Source organism: Miniopterus schreibersii, assembly GCF_964146895.1.
Source record: "Miniopterus schreibersii genome assembly, chromosome: 4".
NCBI lineage: Eukaryota > Metazoa > Chordata > Mammalia > Chiroptera > Miniopteridae > Miniopterus > Miniopterus schreibersii.
Genome location: NC_138105.1, coordinates 59,831,435 through 59,854,594, shown reverse-complemented (window position 1 = coordinate 59,854,594; position 23,160 = coordinate 59,831,435). Strand labels below are relative to the sequence as shown.

General features: G+C 49.4%; 2 protein-coding genes across 4 annotated transcripts in view; one reads left to right on the top strand and one right to left on the bottom strand.

Moving 5' to 3' along the window:
* The window catches only part of FDFT1 (farnesyl-diphosphate farnesyltransferase 1), a 25,206-nt gene extending 21,502 nt beyond the window's left edge, over positions 1-3,704 (top strand). For all 3 annotated transcript variants that reach the window (XM_081136306.1, XM_081136307.1, XM_081136305.1), the window contains one exon: positions 1,159-3,704. In XM_081136306.1, the coding sequence (XP_080992432.1) occupies positions 1,159-1,380 (222 nt within the window). In that variant the 3' untranslated portion in view covers positions 1,381-3,704. The remainder of the gene's footprint in view (positions 1-1,158) is intronic.
* Positions 3,436-23,160, bottom strand: CTSB (cathepsin B). The gene is made up of 10 exons (XM_081136308.1): positions 23,026-23,160; positions 12,363-12,513; positions 11,282-11,367; positions 10,436-10,550; positions 9,296-9,414; positions 8,440-8,525; positions 7,982-8,128; positions 7,383-7,499; positions 5,968-6,096; positions 3,436-5,485 (listed from the first exon to the last, which is right to left on the bottom strand). The coding sequence occupies exons 2-10, from the start codon at positions 12,486-12,488 to the stop codon at positions 5,388-5,390; spliced, it is 1,023 nt and encodes a 340-aa protein (XP_080992434.1). The 5' UTR covers positions 12,489-12,513; positions 23,026-23,160; the 3' UTR covers positions 3,436-5,387.

Here is a 23,160-nt window from a genome sequence, read left to right as displayed (position 1 = left end):
CCTAACGGTTTGTCCGTTTGAGTGAGTGAACACTTATGGAGCGAGGGCCTACTGTGTGCCAGGCACAGTGCTAGGCTAGGGATAAGAAGATAAATAAGACGAGGTGCTTTTAAGCTTGCAGTCTAGTTAGGGAAACATACAAATAGATGATTTCAGTGTAAGGTAAGGTAGGAGTATGTACAGGAGAGTGGCACTTGGCCCAACCTGGGGTTCAAGTCAAGTTTTCTAGAAGACATAATACTAAAGTTGAGTCTTGGGTGTTAGGTAAGAGTTAGGCAGGTGAAGGAATGTGGGAGCAGCCTTCTGGCAGAGGGAGTGGTGTAAGCAAAGAAAGGAACAGCATGTAGTAGTAGCCCACGTGTAAAACAACACAGGCTGTTGTTGAGTGCGAAGAGGGCGGTTAAGGCAGGCCGAGGTCATGGTGGCCTTGTGTTCCATCAGGAACTCAGACCTTACTCAGCTGGTGATAAGGGAGCCACTGAGGTCAAGTGGAAGTTTTAGATCTCTTTGACAGTGTGGAGAACAGGTAAGTGGATTTTGGGAGTCAAACATAGAGGCAGGAGCTCAATTTGGAGGCTGGTATAGCTCAGATGAGGATTACGGCAGGGGGTGGGGGGGCGAATCAGGGGCAGTAATTGGAGGCATGGGGAGGACAGGGTTCAGCTGTTTCGGATGTTGTGGCAGGGAGAGGTGTGGAGGTGCAGGGAGGACTCTAGGATGACTCAGGTGCCCTTCTTCATCTAGCCTTTCGCCCATCCCACAGATCGTCTTGTCCTAAACTGAGTCTGCTAGTCTTTCCAGTATTATTTCCCCTTCTTCATGGTTCTCTGCTTCAGCCTAACTATGCTGCCATTATCAAGCGCCTGGCTCTGGGAGGTGGGATGGATGATCACTGAGGACCAGTAGCTCCTGGTGCAGCATGACTCAGGCCTCCTGCTTGCTCCGTAGGACTGGGTTTGGGATTACACAGGCCTTGGCTGACATCCTGCTTTATTAATGGAGTGACTTGGAGTTGTTGCTTTCATGTTGTTTCCTCTTTGGTAAAATGGGCATAAAATCCTTATCTGTTTGGGGTTATTTTAAGAAGTCAACACAAAATGTTTTATTAAGGTCCTAGGACTCAGTAAGAGCTCTTACTGTATTTCCTTTCTTTAACAGATCTATCATAGAATCCCCAACTCGGACTCATCTTCTAGTAAAACAAGGCAGATCATCTCCACGATCAGGACACAGAATCTTCCCAGTTGTCAGCTGGTCTCCCGAAGCCATTACTCCCCTATTTACCTGTCATTTCTTATGCTTTTGGCTGCCCTGAGCTGGCAGTATGTGAGCACCCTGTCCCAGGTCACAGAAGACTATGTCCAGACCGGAGAACACTGATATGCTCACCATGAAATGGATTAATCTTTTTTCAAGGATGGATATTGGCTTCCCCCCCTTTTCCCCCTTCTGCTTTAATCCTGTAAGAACTGTGGGCTTGGACCTTGAGAAACTGTGACGTGCAGCTGAGAAGACAAGAATAAAGGAGGATACCTCACCCTCAGTACCTGGTACTTTTAGGTTGTGCTCACCTGTGCATGTGGCTGACAGCGGAGCACTCAGTGCTGCAGGTCAGGAAATGGTTGCCTGGGTGCTGGTGAAAGATCCCAGTGCGCATCCTGGCTAGAATTACCATTAAATGCATTTAACTTGAAGCAGCCTTTGAACATCTATCCTAGTAGAAAAGTGAAATAAATTTTCTTTATGTTTGTCTCCTGCTTTCTTCAGTTGATTTGAATGTAGCAGCTGTGAAGTTTATAGCTCTAGGTAATTTGTGTTTCCTAAGAATGCAGACAGTTTTCTGCACATGAAGGCTAGGAATTAACTTCTGGGTATTCTGGTATTATTTTCTTTAGAGGTTAACTTTCAGATAGATTGCCTTGGCCCCATTGTTGAAGATTGGTAACGAGTTGGATTACACTGCGTTTGTCAAACACAGTTCACTTGAAAGCTTAGGTGAGTGTGGCAGATAAGGAACTCAAGGATGGAGTTAGTGCTTGAGGGACAGGTGGCCATCTGCTGCCACCATGAAGTCACCCAGAGCAGTGCCAGGAAGTGACACAGCTGTCTGGCCCTTGCTTGACCTCCCACTGGGAAAGGAGCGAGTGGCAGTGTCACCTCACCACTCCAGCTTATAGCCTGCATCAACTGCCAGCCTTCGCTTTCTGCAGTTCTGTTAGCTGGATTCAGGGTTTTAAATTCAGCTTTTGTTCCTTTTAGTTACCAGTTTATACACTGAAGTCTCAAAAAATGCAAAAGCTGTGTTCAGGTGATCGACTTGAAAGCCGAATGGTACTCAGCCTGATTCTCCTAGCGCCCTGGTTCGCCTTCCTCCTCACCCGGCACAGCGGAGGTTTGTGACATACTCGCCCAGTGACTCGCTGAGATCTCACCTTGGACAAGGGAGGACCTGGCCCCTTACTATGGGTGCTTGAACTCCTCTGGCTGAGAATCACTGTTGTAGGGCATTCAGGTGCTTTCTAGAAGCCTAGTGCTCTCAGTGTATATAGACTACAGCCTACTCTTGCTGCAGTCCTTTATGAACGGTAACATAGTGAAGCTGAGGTTTTGCCGAGTGTTGGATTTGCACTGTTGTAGACATACCCACAGTCTTTCCTCCAGTGACAACTGCCACTGGGAGGCTTCAGTTACTTGGTTCATTTGAGGCTCAGTCCTGGACAAACTAACTTGCCATGTACCCACCCTACAGCTGGGAGCCAGACTCAGTAGTAATCTTCCATTAAGTTGAAAGCATCACAACTTGGTTTGAGATTCCAGGATAGGTTGGTAAAAATTTGTGTGTTGAAATCTAAGATTAGTTCTGTTGAAGTTCACAGTGGACAGCCTTGGTCTGAGATGGACATACTGGAAGCTTCTCTTGTGGCTCAGTCACGACCTGTGGGACTTGCTGAGCTTCTATGTGGTTTAGGTGACCTCTTTCTTAGGTCCCTCCCAGCTGGGAAGCTGTGTAATTTTTTTCTGTCACTGACTTGTGCAGAGGTCTGAGATCTCAAGCCCACTCCTAAATTCTCTGGCAGATATTTCACTTTTAAATATTTCTCTACTAAAACTGCCAGATAAAATGCAGGATAAAACCCAGTTAAACTTTATAAAAGTATAATTATATCTCAAATATTGCATGGGACATATATAAAAACATTACTTGTTTATCTGAAATTCAAATCAAATTGGGCATCCTGTATTTTTATTTGCTAAATCTGGCAACCCTGCCCTCTACACCACACTTTAATGTAACTAATAAAATGTATAGCATTCCTGGCATGCAGTCTTACTTGATTCCTCCTCACAGTAGAATATTTTAAGTTTTCCTCAGAGTAGTAGCTGAGGTGATGAGGTAATGATCGATGGCGGTAATCTGAAGTATTGATACTGATGCCAATTATAAAATTCTTTTATTTTTTTCTAACAAAGACTCCTTAAGCCAAGTGTGAAGATGACCTGCAATTCACTTAGTTACATCACTTAGCACATCCCTGCTGGCTTCCGGGGTGAGGATGGATGGTAGGCGAGGGGACATGGTGGAGGTAGGAGAAAGTGTGTGGAAATGGAATTACTCAACTTAGTCTGGGAGTAGGGAGAATAACTTCACTGGGGTTATGTGTATATTCTAATTGAAATGTTAAGAATAAAATGTTACAAATTTGTAGCTTTGGTAAACACTTCATAAATGCTATGATGAGTTTCACAAGTTTTTCCTACAATGTTCACTGAGTGTTTAAAAGCTTATTTTAGGAACGTCTGATTCTTCTGAGTCACATCAGAAGTCAAACTTTGCAGGATTTTGGGAAGAACTAGTCCAACTCTCAGTTGGGGAAGGGGAATAACTGATATCGACAGGCCAGTGGGATGGGTGCCAATTTTTCACATTTCCTCTGTTCCCTCAAGAACTGGTGTACCTTGTGGCTTACAACTGATTCTTAACTAGGCCTATCCAAAGGAATCATTCTTAACCAGCAGTAAACTGAAGTCACAGGGAACTCTCAAAATAGCACATACAGGCTCTGCCTCCACCCTACTCCAGCACTGGAGGGTGCCAGGGAAAGCTGGTCATCCAGCAGGATACCAGGGCTCTGACACCAACAATCACCACGCCTATATGAATCCTTCGGTTGCTGCTCAAAAAAAAAAAAAAAAAAAAATTCGAATACGACTATTTTCTTACTGCTTGTGAAGGCTTGGGTCACATTTTGGGGATCCATTTACTGAGAAGGGTTGATGAGAGTGACAGGGAACTAAGAGATAGAAGCCATGGTTTGAAAGGATGCTGGAGCAGTGAGAAGCTAAAATTAGGTATTTACTTTGTTCCCCCTTTCCCCCCCCAAATGAAGCACAATAGCTCTGGTTAGAATTTAAAGAGCACCCAGGTCCACAAGACCATGATTCGTTCTGGGGCATAAGGACAGACAACAGCCACAAGTCTACAGACAGTGACAGATGGTCTTGGAGATCCTGCCAGAACACAGACTTTACATTGGAAGAGAAACCTTTTATTGGCACAGTCATTCCTTGTTAAATTTAATAGAGTGCAGCAGTGATTTCTAAACAATAAAAGCTGGTTTCTTCCAAACTACTTTCACTGCTGTATTAGAGGTCAGCAGTTCAAATCAAGACCACCCCATTTTGTTTTAAGGAGACAGTTGGTAAAACTAGTACAGCTCTTCCAACTATTACTCTCATTCTCATGATCAGCTGAGGTGCACAAAAAATAAAACTTCTATTTAAAAAGAATCATGCCAAGAACGAGATCAGAGCAGATTAGCAACACTGCAAAGCTCAACAGATGCAAGGGCCCCGGGAGAGTGACTTTTTCCAAAGGGCTGCCCCACTATTTCTCTTTTCAACCTATTTCTAAATCTAGAGAACTACTTGCTTGGAGGTACTGCCGATGGGTGGGAAGCTATCTTGTTAGGAAATCTACCTTTCATTCCTTTGGGAAATCTACAAGCCCTTTAGGTCTGTCGTGCTCCCTGTTGATGCACAGATGGGGAAGGAGGAAGGATGTGGAGGTGGTTGCAGCAAGCGCTGGTGCAGCACTAGTCTAAGGGGGAGACTTGCTTTGCTTGTAGCAGTGGCTTATGTGGCCTAAGTGCACTGTGACAACAGTCCACTGAATGGGCTGGGAGGTAGCCAGGCCTTGGATGTGTCTCCTTGGAAGACAGCTCTCAGTAGACACGAGGTTTGTCCCAATCCAGTCCTTCAGGCCTTGTCAAACATCCATGTGAACTCAAAGAATAAGAGGCATTCCTATCCCTCATCTCATCCCCAGCCCCACTGGCTATATTTAGGGAAATACTGCCCCAGAGCTGGCTGGAAGGGCCCACAGCAGGTTAGATCCTTCTCAAGTACTGCTCAGTGCATGGGAGTCCAGCCACGATTTCCGATTCAATTCCACAGTGATCCTGTCCTCTGAGGATTTTAAAGAAGCCTGGAAAGCAAAAGTCAGATGCCTTTAAAGTATGCTTTGGTTTTGGCCCTTACCAACATACTCAGACTCATCCCTAAAAGACCCAGGAGTGTTAAATCACTAGGCAGACACCAAACCAGCACCAAGCCAACACCAGGGTGCTCTATCAGCTTCCACTGTTCGCCCAGCAGCCCCGCTCCACATCTGGATGCCTCTGGATACTACTTCCATTTGACCCCATGTCACCTGTCACTGCACCTGGTGCAAGGGGGACTGGCAGGCATAAGCAATTTGAAGCTGGGCCCTGCTCCCTATGACCCTCTCTCAGGATCAGGAACTGCCCTCGTGGCAGAGCGAAACCCCAGCCCACTACACCAGGACACCTGGAAAGTCACAGCTAAGCCTGAGGCCTAGCGTTCGAAGCTGTGCAGACGAAGACAAGATGACAACTGTGTTCTGGCTCATAACACCCTATTGTTAGCAGGAAGGGAGCGGCCACTCACCATTGTCACCCCAGTCGGTGTTCCACGAGTTGCCAACCAGCCAATAGGGGGTGTCATTCTCCACTCCCCAGCCCAGGATGCGGACTGCATGGCCTCCCACCATTTCTCCAGTGACATGTTGGTATACACCTGAGAAAGGGAAAAACCAGTTCAGGCCGACACCCAGCCACTGCCCCATCCCTCACAGCATCTTTCCAACTCAGCTGTCTACCCCAGTCAGGACAAACAGAGCCCCAAGGGCCCCAAAGGCCTACCGCTGTTTTCAAACAGGGTTCTATAATTCAAACAGGAATTATTTAAAGATATTTTTGAAAGCCCAACACACATAAATATATTGAGTAAACATTAAAATGGAGTCCAACAAAACATGCCTGTTGGTAGTCTTTAAAACTAAAGTTATAAATTCTAATTTAAGAAATAAAGTTAATGTTAAGATACCAATGATCTGTTTTACATACTGGAACTCCATGTAATGATTTACTTGTCAAAAGCAGTCTGTGGCTGAAAGAGCAACTGCTGCTCTGGGGTCACCTGGAGATGATGCAAGAGAGGCTGGCTGGTGGAGCCAGTGTTGGTCAACGGACAGAGACACTGGCTAAAGGGCTCGGGGCTGGCCAACCAGGCTATCCTCTTGTCAAGTGGGAAGCATGTTCTTTTATAACATGGCTGCGGACTGTGTTAAGAACTACCAGTTTTATAGGCTTTTTTTTCTTGCCAGAATCACCATCCTTTGTCCAATCCGTTTTATAAGAGTTGAGAGTTTTGGGGTTTTCAATCTAGCAGAATGTACGTGAGACAGAAGCGGCCAGCACAGGCTGTTCATCTGGGATGGGGTGTTCGTAAGACAGCTCTCAGGCCGAGCGCCGGCCAGGCCCCCACCGCACTGAGTTGCACACAGCAGGTGCTCCATGCTTCCTCCGCCACGGGGGGTAGGTAGGCATGATGCTAGGGCTTTGTCAAGAAAAGATGAATAAAGAGGGCCACTCAGTCCAGACACACACAAAGCCTGCAGTTAGTGTGATGAACAATGCTGATAAAGCAATGGAGGTGAACAGAGGTGGGAGACAGAGGCTCCAGGGAGGTGAGGAAAGGCTTCCCTGAGGAGATATCTGAGCTGGCTATAAGGGATGAGTGGAATGAGCAGGAACTGGCTATACAGAAACACTGGAGAAGGGGTCTGAATAGCATGTGCAGAAGAGGCAAACAGGTGCAAGAGAGCAGAGCAGGAGCAGCTGCTGAGAGCAGTGATTATGAGTGACAGGGGGCCAGCTGCTGAGGGGTCTGCAGAGCTGGGGTGAGGGGAGGCCTGACACCGTCCTTCTGGACACCTTGCCTTCCTCCTCTGATCAAGTCCTGTTGGCCCACCCAAACCCAGACCTCCCCTCCCCCCGTTGCCATCAGGGGTCAATACACACCAGACTTGTACATCAGGAAGTCCGAATACACGGCGAAGGCTGCCTCCACCGGGCCATTTTTGAAGATCTCTGCCATGATCTCCTTCTCACTACTGGGGACGCTGTAGGACTGGCATCCTAGCAAATGAACCAGCAAGTGGAGTGAGGCGTGCCCCTCACAGCTCCACCAGCCAATTCACTGACTTATGGGGAGCCACCAGGTGAAGACTGAGCATCTAGGGAACTTGCCCAGCCTGGGAGGGGGTCAGGTGGGAGGGTGGGGGTGGCAGTGATCAGGTATACCCCCTGAGGGAGGAGTGATTGGGCTGGATCTGGAAGCTGAGAATCGGGAGAATGTGGCCCTGAGGGCAGAGTGTGACCTAGGAGGACTAGGCCAGGTCACTCCCCTATAAAACAAGGAGTTTGGTTCCCTCCAACTCTGAGGGTCTGGCTAAGACAACATTTGAGATGGAATTCAGGATGGAGACAGAAAACACGACAGGCAAGGGGCAGTAGTGCCCTTTCTCCACCCCATGATCCTGACTCCAAGATTCAGTTGCTCTGGCCTCTTCCTTCAGCTTGGGAAGGCTGTCAGCAGGTCTCAGGCCCAGTGTGCTTACCAAAGTGTTTGTCTTCTTTGTAGGATGGGGTATAGCCCGGCTCACAGATCTTGCTGCACTTGGGGGTGTCCCCCCTCTCCCCTGTGCATGAGGGCCGAGAGCCATTCACGTGGTGCTCACAGGGAGGGATGGAGTAGGGTCTGCAACCTGGGGGGACCAAGTAGAAAGGAGGGTGTCAGCCAGCAGCCCCTACAGAGGCCCCTTGAGGCCAGAAAGAACTGGGGTGATGACATGCAGGAACAGTAGTTACCCTCAACTCTGCAGCCTGGGTCTGTTTTCCCACCTGTTGCTAATTCTGCCATTGAGAGGAGGACTGGCTTGTCTTTCTACCCTATTTTTCAGCCCAGCACTCTTGCCCTCAACCCTCAACCTTCACTTTATAGTGGAAAATGAGACCATTATTATTCATTGCTTATAAAATCCATCTGGCCAGATAGGGACTCAGGGCAGATACTCACCTACATGGGAGTCATAGAGACCACCAGAAACCAGGCCTTTCTTTGTCCAGAAGTTCCAAGCGCCAGAAGGAAAGCCTCCATTACAGCTAAGAAAAGAGCCATTCATTAGAAGTCATCGTGAGAGAGGTGCTATCTGCTCCCACCCCACTGCTTGGTGGAGCCACTGCTCCCTTTAGCAACTGGCCCAACAGTTCTCCCAGATCCTAACAGACCCCCAATTCACCCTCTCCTGGAATGTCCTTTCTTCAGGGAGTCACCTAAGCTCTCTTCCCTGCCCACCAAGACCCTCAAGAAGACAGAAGAACGCCCACATTCCTGCCTCCACCAAACCAGGTTGTGTCCTTTCTAGAACAGGGATTCTCAATCAGAGAACACACAGAATTCCCTGGGACACTTACAAAAGCACCAGTGCCAGAAATTCAAACTTAACTGGTGTGTGATCAGGCCTGGACACACTTTTTTTTAAACCAATCTAGGGAACCATTATCCTTAACTACAGATAAGAAAACAGGCCCTGAGGCTATTACACTGCCTTGGGCAAGTTAAAGGGACAAGATGACAAAAACCAGACCTGAGATCAGAAATTTAACCACCAATGTCAAGCCCATCTGTTTTTCCCAGACCCTGCCACCCACAGCTAGCCCTGTGGGGCCAACTTGGTTTTAGGAGCCTCCGGGAAAGCAGCAGCCATGCTAGGGCCTGCTTCCAGACTCCCCAGGTCCCCACAGTGCCTCCACCACATCCGTCCTTACCACTCCCACCCCAAGGAGCCTCAGTCATCCGCCATCTGAGGAGGCCTCAGCTCTGGGTCTCCCTGGTGCCATTCCCTCCCTGGAAGGTGCTGCCTAAGACTCACCCGTCCCCACACTGGAAGCCACAGCAGGTAAGCAGGTCCTCCGCAGACACCTCCACACTGACATGCCCATTGGTGAGGATGCAGATCCGGTCAGAAATGGCTTCCACAGCTCCAAATGCCTGCAGAAATAAGTGCCACCCAGGTGAGCCCCCGCCCCCCCGGCCACCGCCTTGGAGGACCTTAGTGGGCACCTAAGGCTTTCTTGGTGGCTAGTCTTTGCCAGCGTCAGGTAAGGGTCCTGGCACTCAAGCTTATTAGCTTTAAAGCCCCCTTAATCCTACCCAAACCTCTACCTGGGCACTCAGTTCATTTCTGAAACATGAGGTTTTGATTTTTAACAAAAAAAAACCCCAGTTCACGCAAAGGACAAATACTCTATGATTTTACTTCTATGAGGTACCCAGACTAGTCAAAGTCATAGAGACAGAAAGAAGGGTGGTTGCTAGGAGCTGAGGGGAGGGCAGATGGGGTTGTTAGTGTTTAATGGGGACAGAGTTTTAGTTTTGCAAGATGACAAGAGCTGTGTGGACGGATGGTGGTGATGGACACAGAATGTGAACACACTTAGTGCCCTGGCCTATACCAAAAGGTGGCGGGTTCGATTCCTGGTCAGGGCATATACCTAGGGTGGGGGTTTGATTCCCAGTCGGGGAGCATAAGGAAGGCAACCGATCGATGTTTCTCTCTTTGCCCTTTCCTCTTCCTAAGCATGTCCTCAGGTGATGATTAAAAAAAGGAAAGATTAAGATGGGTAAATTTATATTGTGTATTTTACAACAGTTAAAAAACAAAAGTAAGACAGCTCACTGAGTCTTCATGATGCAGAGTAGAAGGCAAAAGTAATGGTATTGCTGATGGCCCAGGACAGTGTGTCAAACGGAGAAATAAAGGCACTTCACAGCCCACACACAGGCCGTGGTAGTGCAGGGCGCTCTACACAGCCTTTCCTCCACCCAGTCCCTGCAGTAACTCGCGGCCATGGGGATCTTGATTATGTTTATACCAGTGGAGACTGAGACTTAGGAAGGTTATATAATGTGCCCAGTCACAGTTGGTCCAACCCCAACTCCCCTGGTCACTCCCAGCACCGCCCCCTCACCCTGCCCTCTGCTCTAGCCACTCCCGGCCAGCAGGCCTCACCCAGCAGGAGCCACAGGAACCCTGGTCTCTGATCTCCTTGATGGTTGGGCAATCTGGCCACTGTTCCCGAGCATCGAAGTTTTCAGGCAGAACTATGTCCTCAGCAAACAAAGCTCTGGATAAAGGAAGGTCTCTATTATAAGCTTGCATCTTACCACCTTCACTTCCCACCCCACTCCACCCCATCCCTGCAAAGGCCAACTGATTGCAGGCTGTCCCCAAGAAAGGGAGTGAGGCACACAACATACACAAGAGGGATGTCCCCTTGGAATTTCAGAAAACAAAACCTGACTCTACTGCTTAACACAACTTATCATTCCATATCCTTCTTTCTCAGCTTATTTTATAGGTGTTTTTCAAGAGTTTTAGCCACAGGGTCTACATAATTGTGCTTCTTGCTTCCCCTGCCCCACCCCCAATCATATGTCTGCCCAGGCTCCTCACATCATTTTTAATATCTTCACCACAGTGTGATGTCCCATAACTTCACTATCCCATCCTCGCTGTTAGATTTTTCCTAATGCTTCCGACAAGAGTAATAATGTCTACACGAAAATGTCCAGAATTTTCTAGAAAAAGAAAACATCACATGGCTTTTCCTAGATTTTCCTTATTCAAGATTAGGCCCATCCAGATTGTGGAGACCCAGGTTTGGGACCTTTCCCACCAGGGCTCTGAGCCACCTGGAGAAGCACAGTGGGAAACACTGGCATTTGGGCCCTGCTCTGAAGTAGAGTCTCTGGAAAAAGTAAGATCTGTGGATGCCAGGGAGGCCTTCTCTCTTCCCTCCTTCCCACTGTCCCAAACAAACGTCTGCTACTCATGCCCCAGGGAGCAAGTACTCACTTCTGGGGCAGCTTGGGTCCACCCAGTTTGGTGCCACACAGAGTCCTCACGTAGCTCATGTCCACATTGCGGAAGTTGTGTCCAGCCTGGAAGAGAGTCCGTCCCCAATAGTCACCCACCAACAAACAGGGTGTTTCTGGGGAAAGGGTGGAATATGCACGCTGCTCACATTCAAGGCCTGACAAGACGAGGGGTCCCTTCCAACTCAGCAGAGCAAGGGGGCTGGTCTACCGCTACAGGTCAAATTTCCTCCAAATTCACGTTGAAACCTAAGCTGTAATGTGCTGATATCTGGAGGTGAGCCTCTGGGAGGTGCTTAGGTCATAAGGGTAGAGTCCTCATGAAGGGGATTAGTGCCCCGATAAAGGAAACACCAGAGAGCTCCCCTGTCCCTCCCACCATGTGAAGACACAGCGAGAAGCCAGCCATCTGCAGCCTGGAAGAGGGCCTCACTAGAACCTGACCATGCTGGAGCCTTGACCCTGTACTTCCAGCCTTCAGAACTATGAGCAATAAATTTCTGTTTATAAGCCACCCAATGTGTGACATTTTGTGACAGCAGCCTGAATAGGCTAAGTTGGGCACCCTGCAGAGCAGGCTGGGACCAGCCCAGAGGGACCTTGTGGGCAGCATGCAGCTCTCAGACCACTGGGTGTCTCCTCTTTTAGCTGAGGTCAAGAGAGACCCCCCACCCCCATCCCCGCAGCCTTGAACATGACCTATTCCTCATGGTCCCCAAAGTCCCAGGCCTCAGAACTGGGCAGAATCAAGGAGCTGCTAGTATTAATGAGCCATAACACCTACCACAGTGGAACTCACAGGAGACCCAATTATGAACACTCCCGAAGCTTGTTTATCCCCCTGAACCTCCATGCACGCTCACACACGGGCAACACATACACATGCACACACGGAAGGGGGGTAGGGAGGAGGTGGGCATGATCTTGAGCAGCCATGACTCTGAATTAGATTTTCAACTGTCCTGTGGGCCACAGCTGAAGCCACCTCTGCTAGGAGTCAGGGTGCCCAGACCGACGACCCTTGGGAGTGACACATGCAGGAAGCGGTCACCACAGCCCACCTTCCATGTGCCGTTCCGCTTATTAACATAGTTGACCAGCTCATCTGACAGGGGCTGGAAACTGAGCCTGCTCCGAGCACTGGTCAGCACTGCCAGGCAGCTGAGGGTGGCCAAGAGCCGCCACATTTTGGAAGCTAGATCCTGGATTCACCTAGATAGTAAAAGAAGACACAAGACATCAGGGGCTGCTCCTCCTTCACTCAGTTCAAGTGCTCAACACACAAAGGCACCATTTTAGGCAGCATGGCCCTGGGGCCAGGTACAACCCAGTGGCCAAAAGACCCATGTTTTTGCCCTGGCTGCCACTTGTCCCCTTCTGTTCCTCAGTTTCCTCTTTTGTCAAGCCTGGGTAAGACCCCAGAGAGAACACTCAAGGACCCACAGTGCCTGTGTGCTCCTGGGCTTTATCTCAAAATCCCAACCTGTACCTGTAGCACATAAGACCATGCTATAGTCCGAATGTGTCACCCCCAAATTCATGTTGAAATCCTAACCTCCAATGTGATGGTGTCAGGACATGGGGCCCTTGGGAGGTGATTAGGTAATGAGGGTGGGGCCCTCATAAATGGGATTAGTGCCCTTATAAAAGAGACCCCAGAGATCCCTTGCTCCTTCCACTACATGAAGGCACAGCAAGAAGTCTGTGACCTTGAAGTGTGCCCTCACAACCTTGCTGGTGCCCTGAACTTGGGCTTTCAGCCTCCAGACTATGAGAAATAAATGTCTGTTCAGAAGTCACCAGGTCTGTGGTATTCTCTTGGAGTAACCTGAACGGACTAAGACGGACCATGTGTGCTTCTCCTACAGGTGCCTGGGAGCCAGGACAGAGAAAGCAGAGGGGCCGTGTTGCCTGCAGTGCGGCCCCGGTGCAGCTGAGAGCGGGTGATGTGTGCTGCTTGGGTCTCCAGGGCTGTCATGCAGAGCAAGGGCCAAGCTCACAGTCTGAAATGGTGGTGTTATCTTGTCAGCTATGAGGCCCAGGCCAGGGCTGACCTGCTATCTGTCAAAATCCCAGGGCCCAGGCAACAAGCAGATCAACAAGTCTGTCCTACACGAATGAATACATCCACATCCTCAGGCTAAACTGAGTCCAGTGCCCTCTCCGCTGCCACCAATCTGCCTCTCCATGGGCTCGTAGGACAAAGTTGAGACTTTCCCCAAGTTAGTGCTGTGAAAAAGCCAACAGTCTGCCCATGTGATTATGTCCCAAGTGGATTTAAAAAATGCAAAATGAAGTAAATCTCAGGAACCACAATTTGAATACAAAACGAGGAAAACCCAAGCCAAGCTAAGGCCGCATGTGCCAGTCTCCAGAGAGCCGGGGGAGCGGGGCCAGTTTGGCCAGAGGCACCAGTCTCCTGGGATTTTCTCCAGGTTTTCCAGCCAGCCAAGGGCTCCGCTTCCAGTTCCAGAGACGGGGCTTCCAGGAGGGGAAACCACCACATCACGACGGGGCCCTTAGAACTGGGACTGGCTTGTGAGTCAGGAGACAGCGATTTTCAGCTCAGCCTCTGAATCATGCTCTCAGGTCAGCAGCTCCATGAAAACAAGAAATGCATCCTGGTGCCACACCTCCTCCGAGCCTTGTGAGACACCCACACAGCGGGGACTTGTGTGTGTGTGTGTGTGTGTGTATGTGTACATGCACGTGCGTGTTGGGGGAAGCTCCTGTCCCAGGAACGACCCACCTCCTCCGGGGCTGCAGGTCATGGTGAGGTTACGGGAAGATGACACAACGCAGGCGACAGCACTTAACACGCTGCCTCCCACACACTGAGATATATTCGAGGGAACGTTTAAACTCAGGTGTTGCTTAAGCAACAATTCATCTGGAAGAAGGATAAATGTGTAAAAAATTTAAAAAAGGATTGCAAGACAGTTGTGGGAAAAAGCAAGGATGGAGGCCTGGCCCCCTTGCTGGTAAATGTATTATAAGCCCCCAGTGATGCTGGCCCAGGACCATTCTGATCAACAAAACCGGAGACCATTCAGAAGCACATCCTGCATGGGAACTCAGTGGGTGTGGAAGAGACGGGTGAGAAACTGCATACCTCAGGAGACAGTGCTTGTATAGCTGGCTGTGCACTTCGGGGGGGGGGGGGGTAAGTCTGAATCTTTACACTTGATTCTTTACACACAAAAAGTGCTACATGGAACAAAGATCTTGAATAAAACCACCAGAGTTGTATGAAGAAAATAAATACACTTAAAAAAATGTAATATTGGAGTGAGGAACACAGCCTAAGATTGACATTGTCCCTTAAAGGGGACAATGAAAATAGAGCCTCTCATCTAGAAAAACAAAAAGTGACAAGCGAACAAAAAATCAGTGCTTTACATCTACTTAAGGCTTCGTTTCCTTAATATGCAACGGGCTCTTAAAATCAGAACAGAAAGAGTGTAATGGAAAAATGGCAAAAGGACATACACAGTGAATTTATAGAAGAACTACAAATGGCCAACACAGATATTAAAAGATGCTCTACCACAGGCAGGTACAGATAAAATTAAGGAGATATTTATCTTCAACCAGATGGCAAAGGCGGGACAATCTGATCACTCTGGGCAGCGGGAGGAGGGGGGTTAGATATGGGGAAGCAGAGATGTTGCAATGTCCGGTGGCAGGGACCAACACACAGAGGTGGCACTGGCTGTTTCTATGAACTTTTTCATCAACATTCCTCTGACTCAGCAATCTGACATTTAGATTTACACCAGCCTCAACACGCAAAGCTACAGGTACATGGGGGTGCCTTAAATATTCTCTGTATTAGAAGATCAGAAACCAAGCAAGTGTCAAATAACAGAGTAACTGTGACGTTATAGTAAATGGTGAAATAACAGAACACAAAGCAGCCCTTTAAGAGATGAACGAGTTCAAGTGAATCATATTGTACCGATAAAGGAAATATGGCCAAGATATAGGCCACAGGTGAGCCACGGTTAAGCGCATGAACCCATTAAACAATGTACAAGTATATTCCTATCACCATGTATAAAATGTCAAGAAAAACACACAACAGCAGTAAGTAACTGTAACAGGGGAACTTATTTTTCACTATATATCCTTTAAAAAAAAAAGATAATATTTGAAGCTTTGTTCTTTTATGAAGAATGGTGAGGGCTACCAAAGACCCCACGCCACCAAACCAAGGAGGGATCACTGGGTTTAATGAGGCCCCAAATGCACTTACACAGTCATCTCCCTGGCCACCTATGAGGCTTCCTCCCTAGTGACTTCCTGCTCAAAACACTTAGCCGGCTCATTTTTAGTGACTCATGGGGAGGCTGCCACTCACATGACCATGTGTCAGGGACCCACACAACCTCTAACTGTTAGGTAAACGTTTTGATGTGTCCTCACATGGCGAAAGGGGCAAAGAGCAATCTGGGGAGCAAAGCAGTTGGGTTTCTGGCTTTTTAACGACACCCTCTGCCTTACACTTGGCATTTAACATTTTCCAAGGTAGAAAAACCTAGTGCAGGAGGGAGTCCCAGTAGAATGCTTCCTAAATGTCAACGGGAGTGTCCTCAGGTGCCCCCTGGGTGCTCAGCCATCTGCTGAGATGTTAAATCATAAGCAAATGGAGAATGGGGGCACTTACTTGGCAACTCAGCTTTTAAAATAAGATTTCTCTGGTTTCTGTGGTGGGAGAGAACACCTCCCACCTCCCAGATGGTTCTCAGCTCCTGCACCGACAACTGCCATGGCCATCCCCCAGCCTGCGGCCTGAGTCCTGCCAGGCATCCCACGCTCCTGCACCAGACGTGTCTTTCATGGACTCACCCTGCTTGTCCTTTGGTTCCACAGGTCCTCCTCCATATTTTCTGCCAAATTTATTCTCCCTCCTTATAATCTCAGTGGAGAACCAGGGTCCCCTCCCGTGAACTACAGACCTCTGAACCCCCCACTCCCAGCCCATCTGCACTGAGCACTCAGGAAGCTCTTCCTCTCACCCCCCAGCACCCCAGGCACAGCACCACGGCATTACAGGAATGAGTCTGGGCTGGGGTTCAAGCAGTCCCCATAGTGAGGTTTAACAGCCACCATAGTGGGGTTTAATAGCCACCATAGCCAGCAGCAAGCATGAGTACTGGGCGTGGAGTCAGGAGACTGGATTCAGATCTTAGCTTTTCTACTCACTAAGTGTGCAGCCTAGAGCACCAACCTTCACTGAGCCTCAGTTTCACCACCTGTAACATGGAGCTCATAGCCATCAGTTGCTCTGGGTGCAAGTCCAGAGTGAAATGAGGGTGGGCTGAGGGCCCTGGCACAGTGGCTGCTCTACGGTAAGAAGGCAACGCAGGGCTGCTCATTTGGACACGTACAGTTTCCAGGTCCAAATCAGTACCCTTCTGCCTCCCCCCTCTCTTTATTCTGTTCTCCGCCCCTGGCATGCGGCAGACAATTCCAGTCCACTCCAAACCTGCCCACAATACCTCTATATCACAAAGAGGGACTGAATTAAAATCCAGATTTTAACCTCAGCCTCCAAATTGGCTTCCATTCTGAGGGTCCTGAGACTGAGCCCAAAGAATATTAAGTGAAATTTCTCCTCCCAAAGGAGACAAAGATGCCCTGGGAGCAGTGAGCACCAGAGAGTCTTCCCTCCCTCCACATCCACACGAATCATGAACACTGGACAAACAACACACAAACGGTTAAAACAGGCCGTGCTGTTTGTCATGGGTTCCAAGGCCTTAGCCCAAAATAGCAGCTTTCACTTCCCCTCTTTATGGCAAACACTTCCATTTCTCAATTCTGTGCTTTTCCCCCTATAATTACGAGAGAATGAACAGAAAGTTCTTATTTCATGAGGGAGAGGGGCTAGAATAGGTTAAGAACACAGTGAGTGTTAGGGAAGTGTGCTGGGTAGATGTTAGTTCTGGTCCTCAGTCAGCTGGATTCCTGGTAGACGCAGGGTTTCCACTACACCCTTCTTCCCTTTTTCTACACTAATATCTAGCTAAACAAATGCGGGGGGGGGGGGGGGGCTCTCTCATTTCTTTCCTCTCCAAACCCCTGTAGCACTTACTGGTTTATATGAAAGCACATCCCACTACAGTCCTTTAGAATGCCATGTGGAAAAAAAGGGCCCATGGCCAGGCGATCCTGCCCACCTCCCCTCACAGCAGAACCATTTTCTGACTACCCTGCAGACATCTGCGGGACTAACGTGGACCTTGGGGCTCTGGAAAGAGATAGAATGAACACAGAAGGAGAGGAGCTGGTACCATGTCACAGGAGGCTGAGTCCTGACATCCCTAATGACAGAATCAGTGTTGGCTGCCACTCGCCTGGATTTTATTAAAAAGGTGGGTCTAGAGCTCTCAGGTAGACTGGATTCTAAATCTGTATTGAATCTGATGAGACAGGACTGATATTCTTGAACTTTCCAAATAAGCAAGCTGCAAACTCCTGGCTAATAGAGAAGAAGCTGAGTGAATGTCCAGCAAGTCTCTCACGCCTGGTACCCTGCTCTTCCTTGTCTCTGCCGCTGCTCATACCCTGCTGATCTTGTTCAGTCGGCTCTAAGGAATCAAAAAATCAAGTGCCTGCATGTTGCCAGTAGCCACAAGTTAAGGTTGTGCCATGTATATATGGCTTCTGATTAGGGGGAAGGGGGAAAGGTAGGAGCGGTGTGAAGATTTAGTGAGATCTTGCTAGAGAAGTCTGTCCGTTTCTTTCTCTTCCACAAAGACTTGTCTGACCTCTCAATATCATCAACAGCAGCTATTTCTAAACTTTTGACCACTCTCGGACACTCACAAAACAAAATGAGGCAGACCTTCACTTCCCCTTGATTTCAGTTTGCCTAGTTTCATCTTACTGTTGGGGCTGCACTGTGGTGATGGACACAAGGACCTTGATTGCAAATAGGCTCTGGTCGACTTGAAGGAAACCCTAAGCCTTTCCTTTTTGACTCTGAATCACAGCCTTTGATTTGGTCTTTTCTGTTTTATGGCTTTGCTTCTAAGGCAGACTTGGTTAACTGCCTCTTGGCTTATAATCTTTTAAGTTTAAACAAAACAAAACAAAAAGGGCTCCTAGTTGTCACCTGTTGCAACACTGTGAGGACAAACAGGCACCAGGTTGGCTATCCATCCCCTAGAGCCTGGCTCCCTACAGCTGAAATGACCCCCTGAAGCAATTGCTGTATGACCCAGAAAAGGCAACCACTGCAGATGGCAGCCAGCAACACTGCTCATCAGCCCTACAGACAGGAGAGGCAGTGAGAAGGCCCCTCTTGCCTCAGCCACTCATAGGTACCTCCCCTGCTGCCCACCTGTCAATCATCTGTGCAAAACAAGTGACTAACTCTCCCCAGGTTGCTGGAAACCAGGTAGCTACAGTGCCCACAAATGGAACACTGCTAAAGATAAGCCACAACAGCCCACGTGCTGCAAACAGAAGAAAATGACTACCTTAGACTTAAAACCATGGACCCCAGAAAGGCCCCAACCAGTCAAAAAAGTTTGTATTATTGAGAAACAAGACATAGTTTTGACAAAGTTCTGGAAAGTTCTGGAAGCTTTCGCTCACCAGCTGATACTGACTTACTGAGATGCTGAATGGGGCTCCGTATCCCCATGTCTCAGTTTCTAAAATGGGTACACTGCCTGAATTCTGAAGGACCTTACAACTACTTTACAAAGGCTTTTAGAAACCCTTGGAGATTTAAATGAAATTAGTGCCCCATGTTTCTCCAGCTTGCAGGAACACAGCAGCTCCCTAATTCAATCACAAGCTAGATTACATCACCCTGCCGGATGGGTACTGGGGTGACTGAGATGTTGGAAACCACAAAAGCAAGCAACAGAAAGGCTTCACCTCTCTGGCTTGGCCCTGATTTCCTCTCCTGGGCCCCAGAAGAAAGATTCTCTGCTTACTAGGCTGTTGGGAGACAGAAGGAGATGCTCTTTTTCAAAAAGCCTTCCATGCTGCCTGTCTCGGAGTGGGAAGCCCTTACAATGAATGAACTGCCCCTCGGAAACACTCTCATGCACTACTGGGGTGAATATGCCTCTCCCTACCCACAGGCCAGTTAACTCTGGCTTCCCCAGGGTAATTCTTTTCATTCTCAAATGTATCCCAGTGTGGATGAAAAATTATGATCCTCCCAACTTTCAGTGACAGGTGTTCAAATGATGGTTTGCCCTGCTATCTTGACCACCAGAACAAAGTACCTCCCAAATACCTGCAGGGTTAAGTGGATTGAGAATGGGTGGCAGATGGCTCCCAACTGATGTTGGACATCGCCTCAACCCTGGAGTGACTGAAGCCCTGGGTTGGCGCTACCTTCCCAGGTCTTGCGCAAGCCGGGAAGCCATGTGACTTGTGTGTGTGTGAGAAAGAGCACTTTCTGCCCAAGTCCAGGTCAGCAGGTCATAGAGAAGCCCAGCCTTTGCTGGGTCTCTTGGCAGAATATCTAGTTGTTTTCAGAGTACTCTGTGTTGAATCAGCTTACTATCTTGGTGGTATCTGTCCCATCCTCCTCTCCCCATCCTTGCTGGTAACTCTAGGTTATCTTGATGACCAGGCTAAATGAGTTACTGGCCTGGTAGAGACAGATAACACAGTAAAAAATGCAGACATGCCTTCGTTCCAGCACCCAGCATTCATAAAACAGTAACACTGGAAAAGTCTTGGGTAGGCTTTTGTTTGTTTGTTTGACAGGTATGGGAAAGTGGTGCTTGAGAAAAATCAAAGTCTGATAATATCTAGTGTTGGGAAATACGAGGAACAAGAACACTCCACACTGCTGGGAGTATAGGTGGGTAAAACCTCATTTTACCTCCAAGCACTCTGTCGGTATCTAGCAAAATGGAAGACCCATACACCTCATGACCCAGCAATTAACTTCTGCTTTTGTCCTAGAGAAACTCTTACCAAGTGTCTGAGAGATCCAGAGATATTTAATGTAGCACTGTGAGCAACAGTGAAAAGGCAGAAACAACCTAACTGTCCCTCAGTAGACAAATACACTGTACCTTTAAGATGAATGAACTAGAACTGTATGTATCAACATAAATAACTCTTATAAACACTAGTGGGAAAGGATACATGCAGTATAATTAAAGTTATATCAATATTAATAATATTGTTCATGGATTGATACAGAGTATTAAAAGCAGAAAAAAGTATAGGAGCATTATATAGAGAAGAGCAGAACAGAGCTATACTGTCCCTCAGAAAGATCAGAAGCAAGTGGTAATGGACTTGCAGATCAGAGAAGCTGAAACCTCATCTGTAAAGGGGAGCTGTGACCAAGAGAGAAAACACTCACTCTACAAACACCACAAGCCGGAGACTTGGAGGCACCTGGTGCTGTGGAAAGGGAGTGGGATGAGGCTTGAGGTTAAAAACTGGACTGGTTAAAGTATAGATATGTAATGGTGCTCTATCCCTAGACCCCCCCCTACTCCCTATCCAAACTAGGACAAAAATAAGAACATTAACAGTGAAGGAAGGAGTCAGGATCTCCTTTTCTTATGCATCACCTGGAGTATGTGTAGAGAGCTTAAACCAAAAGCGATGATGATATGGGACCAGGTGCAGACTGCTGACTTCCACCCAATGTCCAGTGAGTACAATCCATATCTGTATGTGCCTCAACATGACCCATCAACTTACTGTCAACCCCCACTATCTCTGTACACATGAGGTTGGACCCTATGGAAATGCCTAATTCCATCCTTGATGTTCACAATTTCCCATTTCCTACATTTCCACCTTACATTTCTAATACGTTCCTTATGCCAAACTCTCAAAAATAGGTGGTGGACACTGAGTCTTCACCCCCAAATATTTCAGTCCTTTCTCTCCAAATGGTAGGGACAGTCTAAGCAACCACCACTCACATTTAAGAAAATCATGCAACAGACATTTCAAAGTTCCCCTGACATATGCTCTCCCTTCACGTCTCAATCCAGCTGCCAACAATAACAAAAAACATCTCACCCCTAAAATGTGAGCAACTTCCTACTCCATCTCCTTAGTTCAGCAGTTGAGGAAAGAAAAAAACCAGGCCTCAGTGGAAGCTGCTGAGTCAGCAGCACAGGGACAGGTTTTTCCTGGGGCCTTAAAAGCTTCCACTCCTACCATCTGACTAGTTAAGAAATAGCACTGTCCAGACCCAACATCAAGGGAGTTACCGGAGCTGGGCTGTGTCAGGCCTGTGTTGCCACCCACTGGGCCTGCGAACCCCCAGGTGAGGGATCTGCACCTCTCCACTGGGCAGGACCTCAGCTCTGGGAAAAATGCCCAAAGGAGCTTTGAGCAGAACCTCCCTCCAGGGTACCTTCAACTTTCTCTTTGGGAAAGCCACACAGGGTGGGGACAGCCCAACCCCTTTTTCTTTGCTTAAGGGCCCTTGGTCACCGTCACCACTGCCAACAGGAAACAATTCTCCATTGAAAAAAGGATTTCAGGGAAGAAAAGGAAAGAAGCCTTGGCTAAGCCAGACACCCTCCTAAGCCTTTTACCTTTCCCACTCACTCTGCGCTGACGGATTCGCTCAGGTGGATGAATCCTAATGCACTCACCGAAGGGTGGAGGCACGTGGGGATCAGTTTTCCCAAGGTAACAAAAGGCGCTAGGCCTCCCTTTGACCCCACCACCTACCCTCCCACTGGGTGAGGGTTTCTACTGGGTCAGACAGAGGTGTATGGGGCCTGGGCTACCTCTTCCCTGTGCCTGTTGGCGGCCTCCGTGCGGGGAAGGGGGCTGACCTCGGCCCACTAGGAAGGCAAATCCAGCTCATATCTGGACTGCCTGCCCACTGAGCCCCCCGAAACCCAGTCATCCACACTGCTGCCTACCTGCTCCCTCTCCCGGGCCCTCAGGTGGGGGAAGAGGCGATGCCCCAGGGACTCGCCCTGCTTTCCCGGCTCCCACACCGCCCTGGGCCTGGGGCACTGCCTCCCTCCCCCAGCAAAGGGAGGGGGCGCGGGGGCTGGGGCCCTACAGTCTCCTGCCCTCCTCTGTTTCGGTTTCCTGCTCATCTGTGGATTTAACTTCTCACGTGGGGGTCCAGCCTAACCCACCCAGTCCCAGATTCGTTTCCCGGTGTCTGCCTTTCGGGGTTCCCGGAATTGCTCGTGATTGTGCGCGGAAAGCTGCCCAGGCAAAGCCTCCGGGATGAGGAAGCACCTGAAAATGATGCAGGTACGCACTACTATTTCAGCAGTTTGCTGCGGAAACTGAGGCCCAGAGATCGACACCGCCGGGAGCCAGATTTTGGCCTCCGGCGCCCGGGTTCCGGCCCGGCGGCCCCCCGCAGGCTCCTCCCAGGGTCGCGGCCAGCTCCCCGGCTCCGCCCGCGCGGCCTCCGGGGCCAGGCTGGGGCCGGCGGGACCCTGCCCGGGGCCCGCACGCAGCCCTGGAGGAGGGGCCCGCGGGGCGAGCCTCCGGGTCGAATGGGGGCAGGGAGCCCGGCTGCCCGCGGGCGGGGTGTTTTTTGCGTTTCTCACCAGGGCGACCTTTCAGGAGCGCGCGGCCGTCACCCCAGCTGGCCCGGCTGCGATAGCCCGAGAGTCCCCCATCCCGCCGGTCCCCGGAGACGCCGCCTGGGCCTGGCCTCCAGCCTCCTCCTCCCAGCCAAGGTCACTTCAGTCGCGCGGGCTCCTCCCGCGCCCGCCCCGCCCGCCCGCCCGCACTCACCGCGCTCCACAGCCGAGAGCCTGGGCCTGCAGCCACCGAGCGCGACGCGAGCCTGTGGGTGCGGAGCAGCCGCCGGAGCCCCTCCCGGCCGCCGCCGCGGCTACTTACCCCCGGAGCCCCGCCCCGCCCCGCCCC

Excerpts from the sequence above, each read along its gene's own strand:
- CTSB (XM_081136308.1), bottom strand. The coding sequence starts at position 12,488 with ATGTGGCGGCTCTTGGCCACCCTCAGCTGCCTGGCAGTGCTGACCAGT. Across the intron at positions 7,500-7,981 it reads CAAAGAAGACAAACACTTTG|GATGCCAGTCCTACAGCGTC; the intron begins GTAAGCACACTG and ends TTCATTTGCTAG. Across the intron at positions 5,486-5,967 it reads CACCGACTGGGGTGACAATG|GCTTCTTTAAAATCCTCAGA; the intron begins GTGAGTGGCCGC and ends TTTGCTTTCCAG.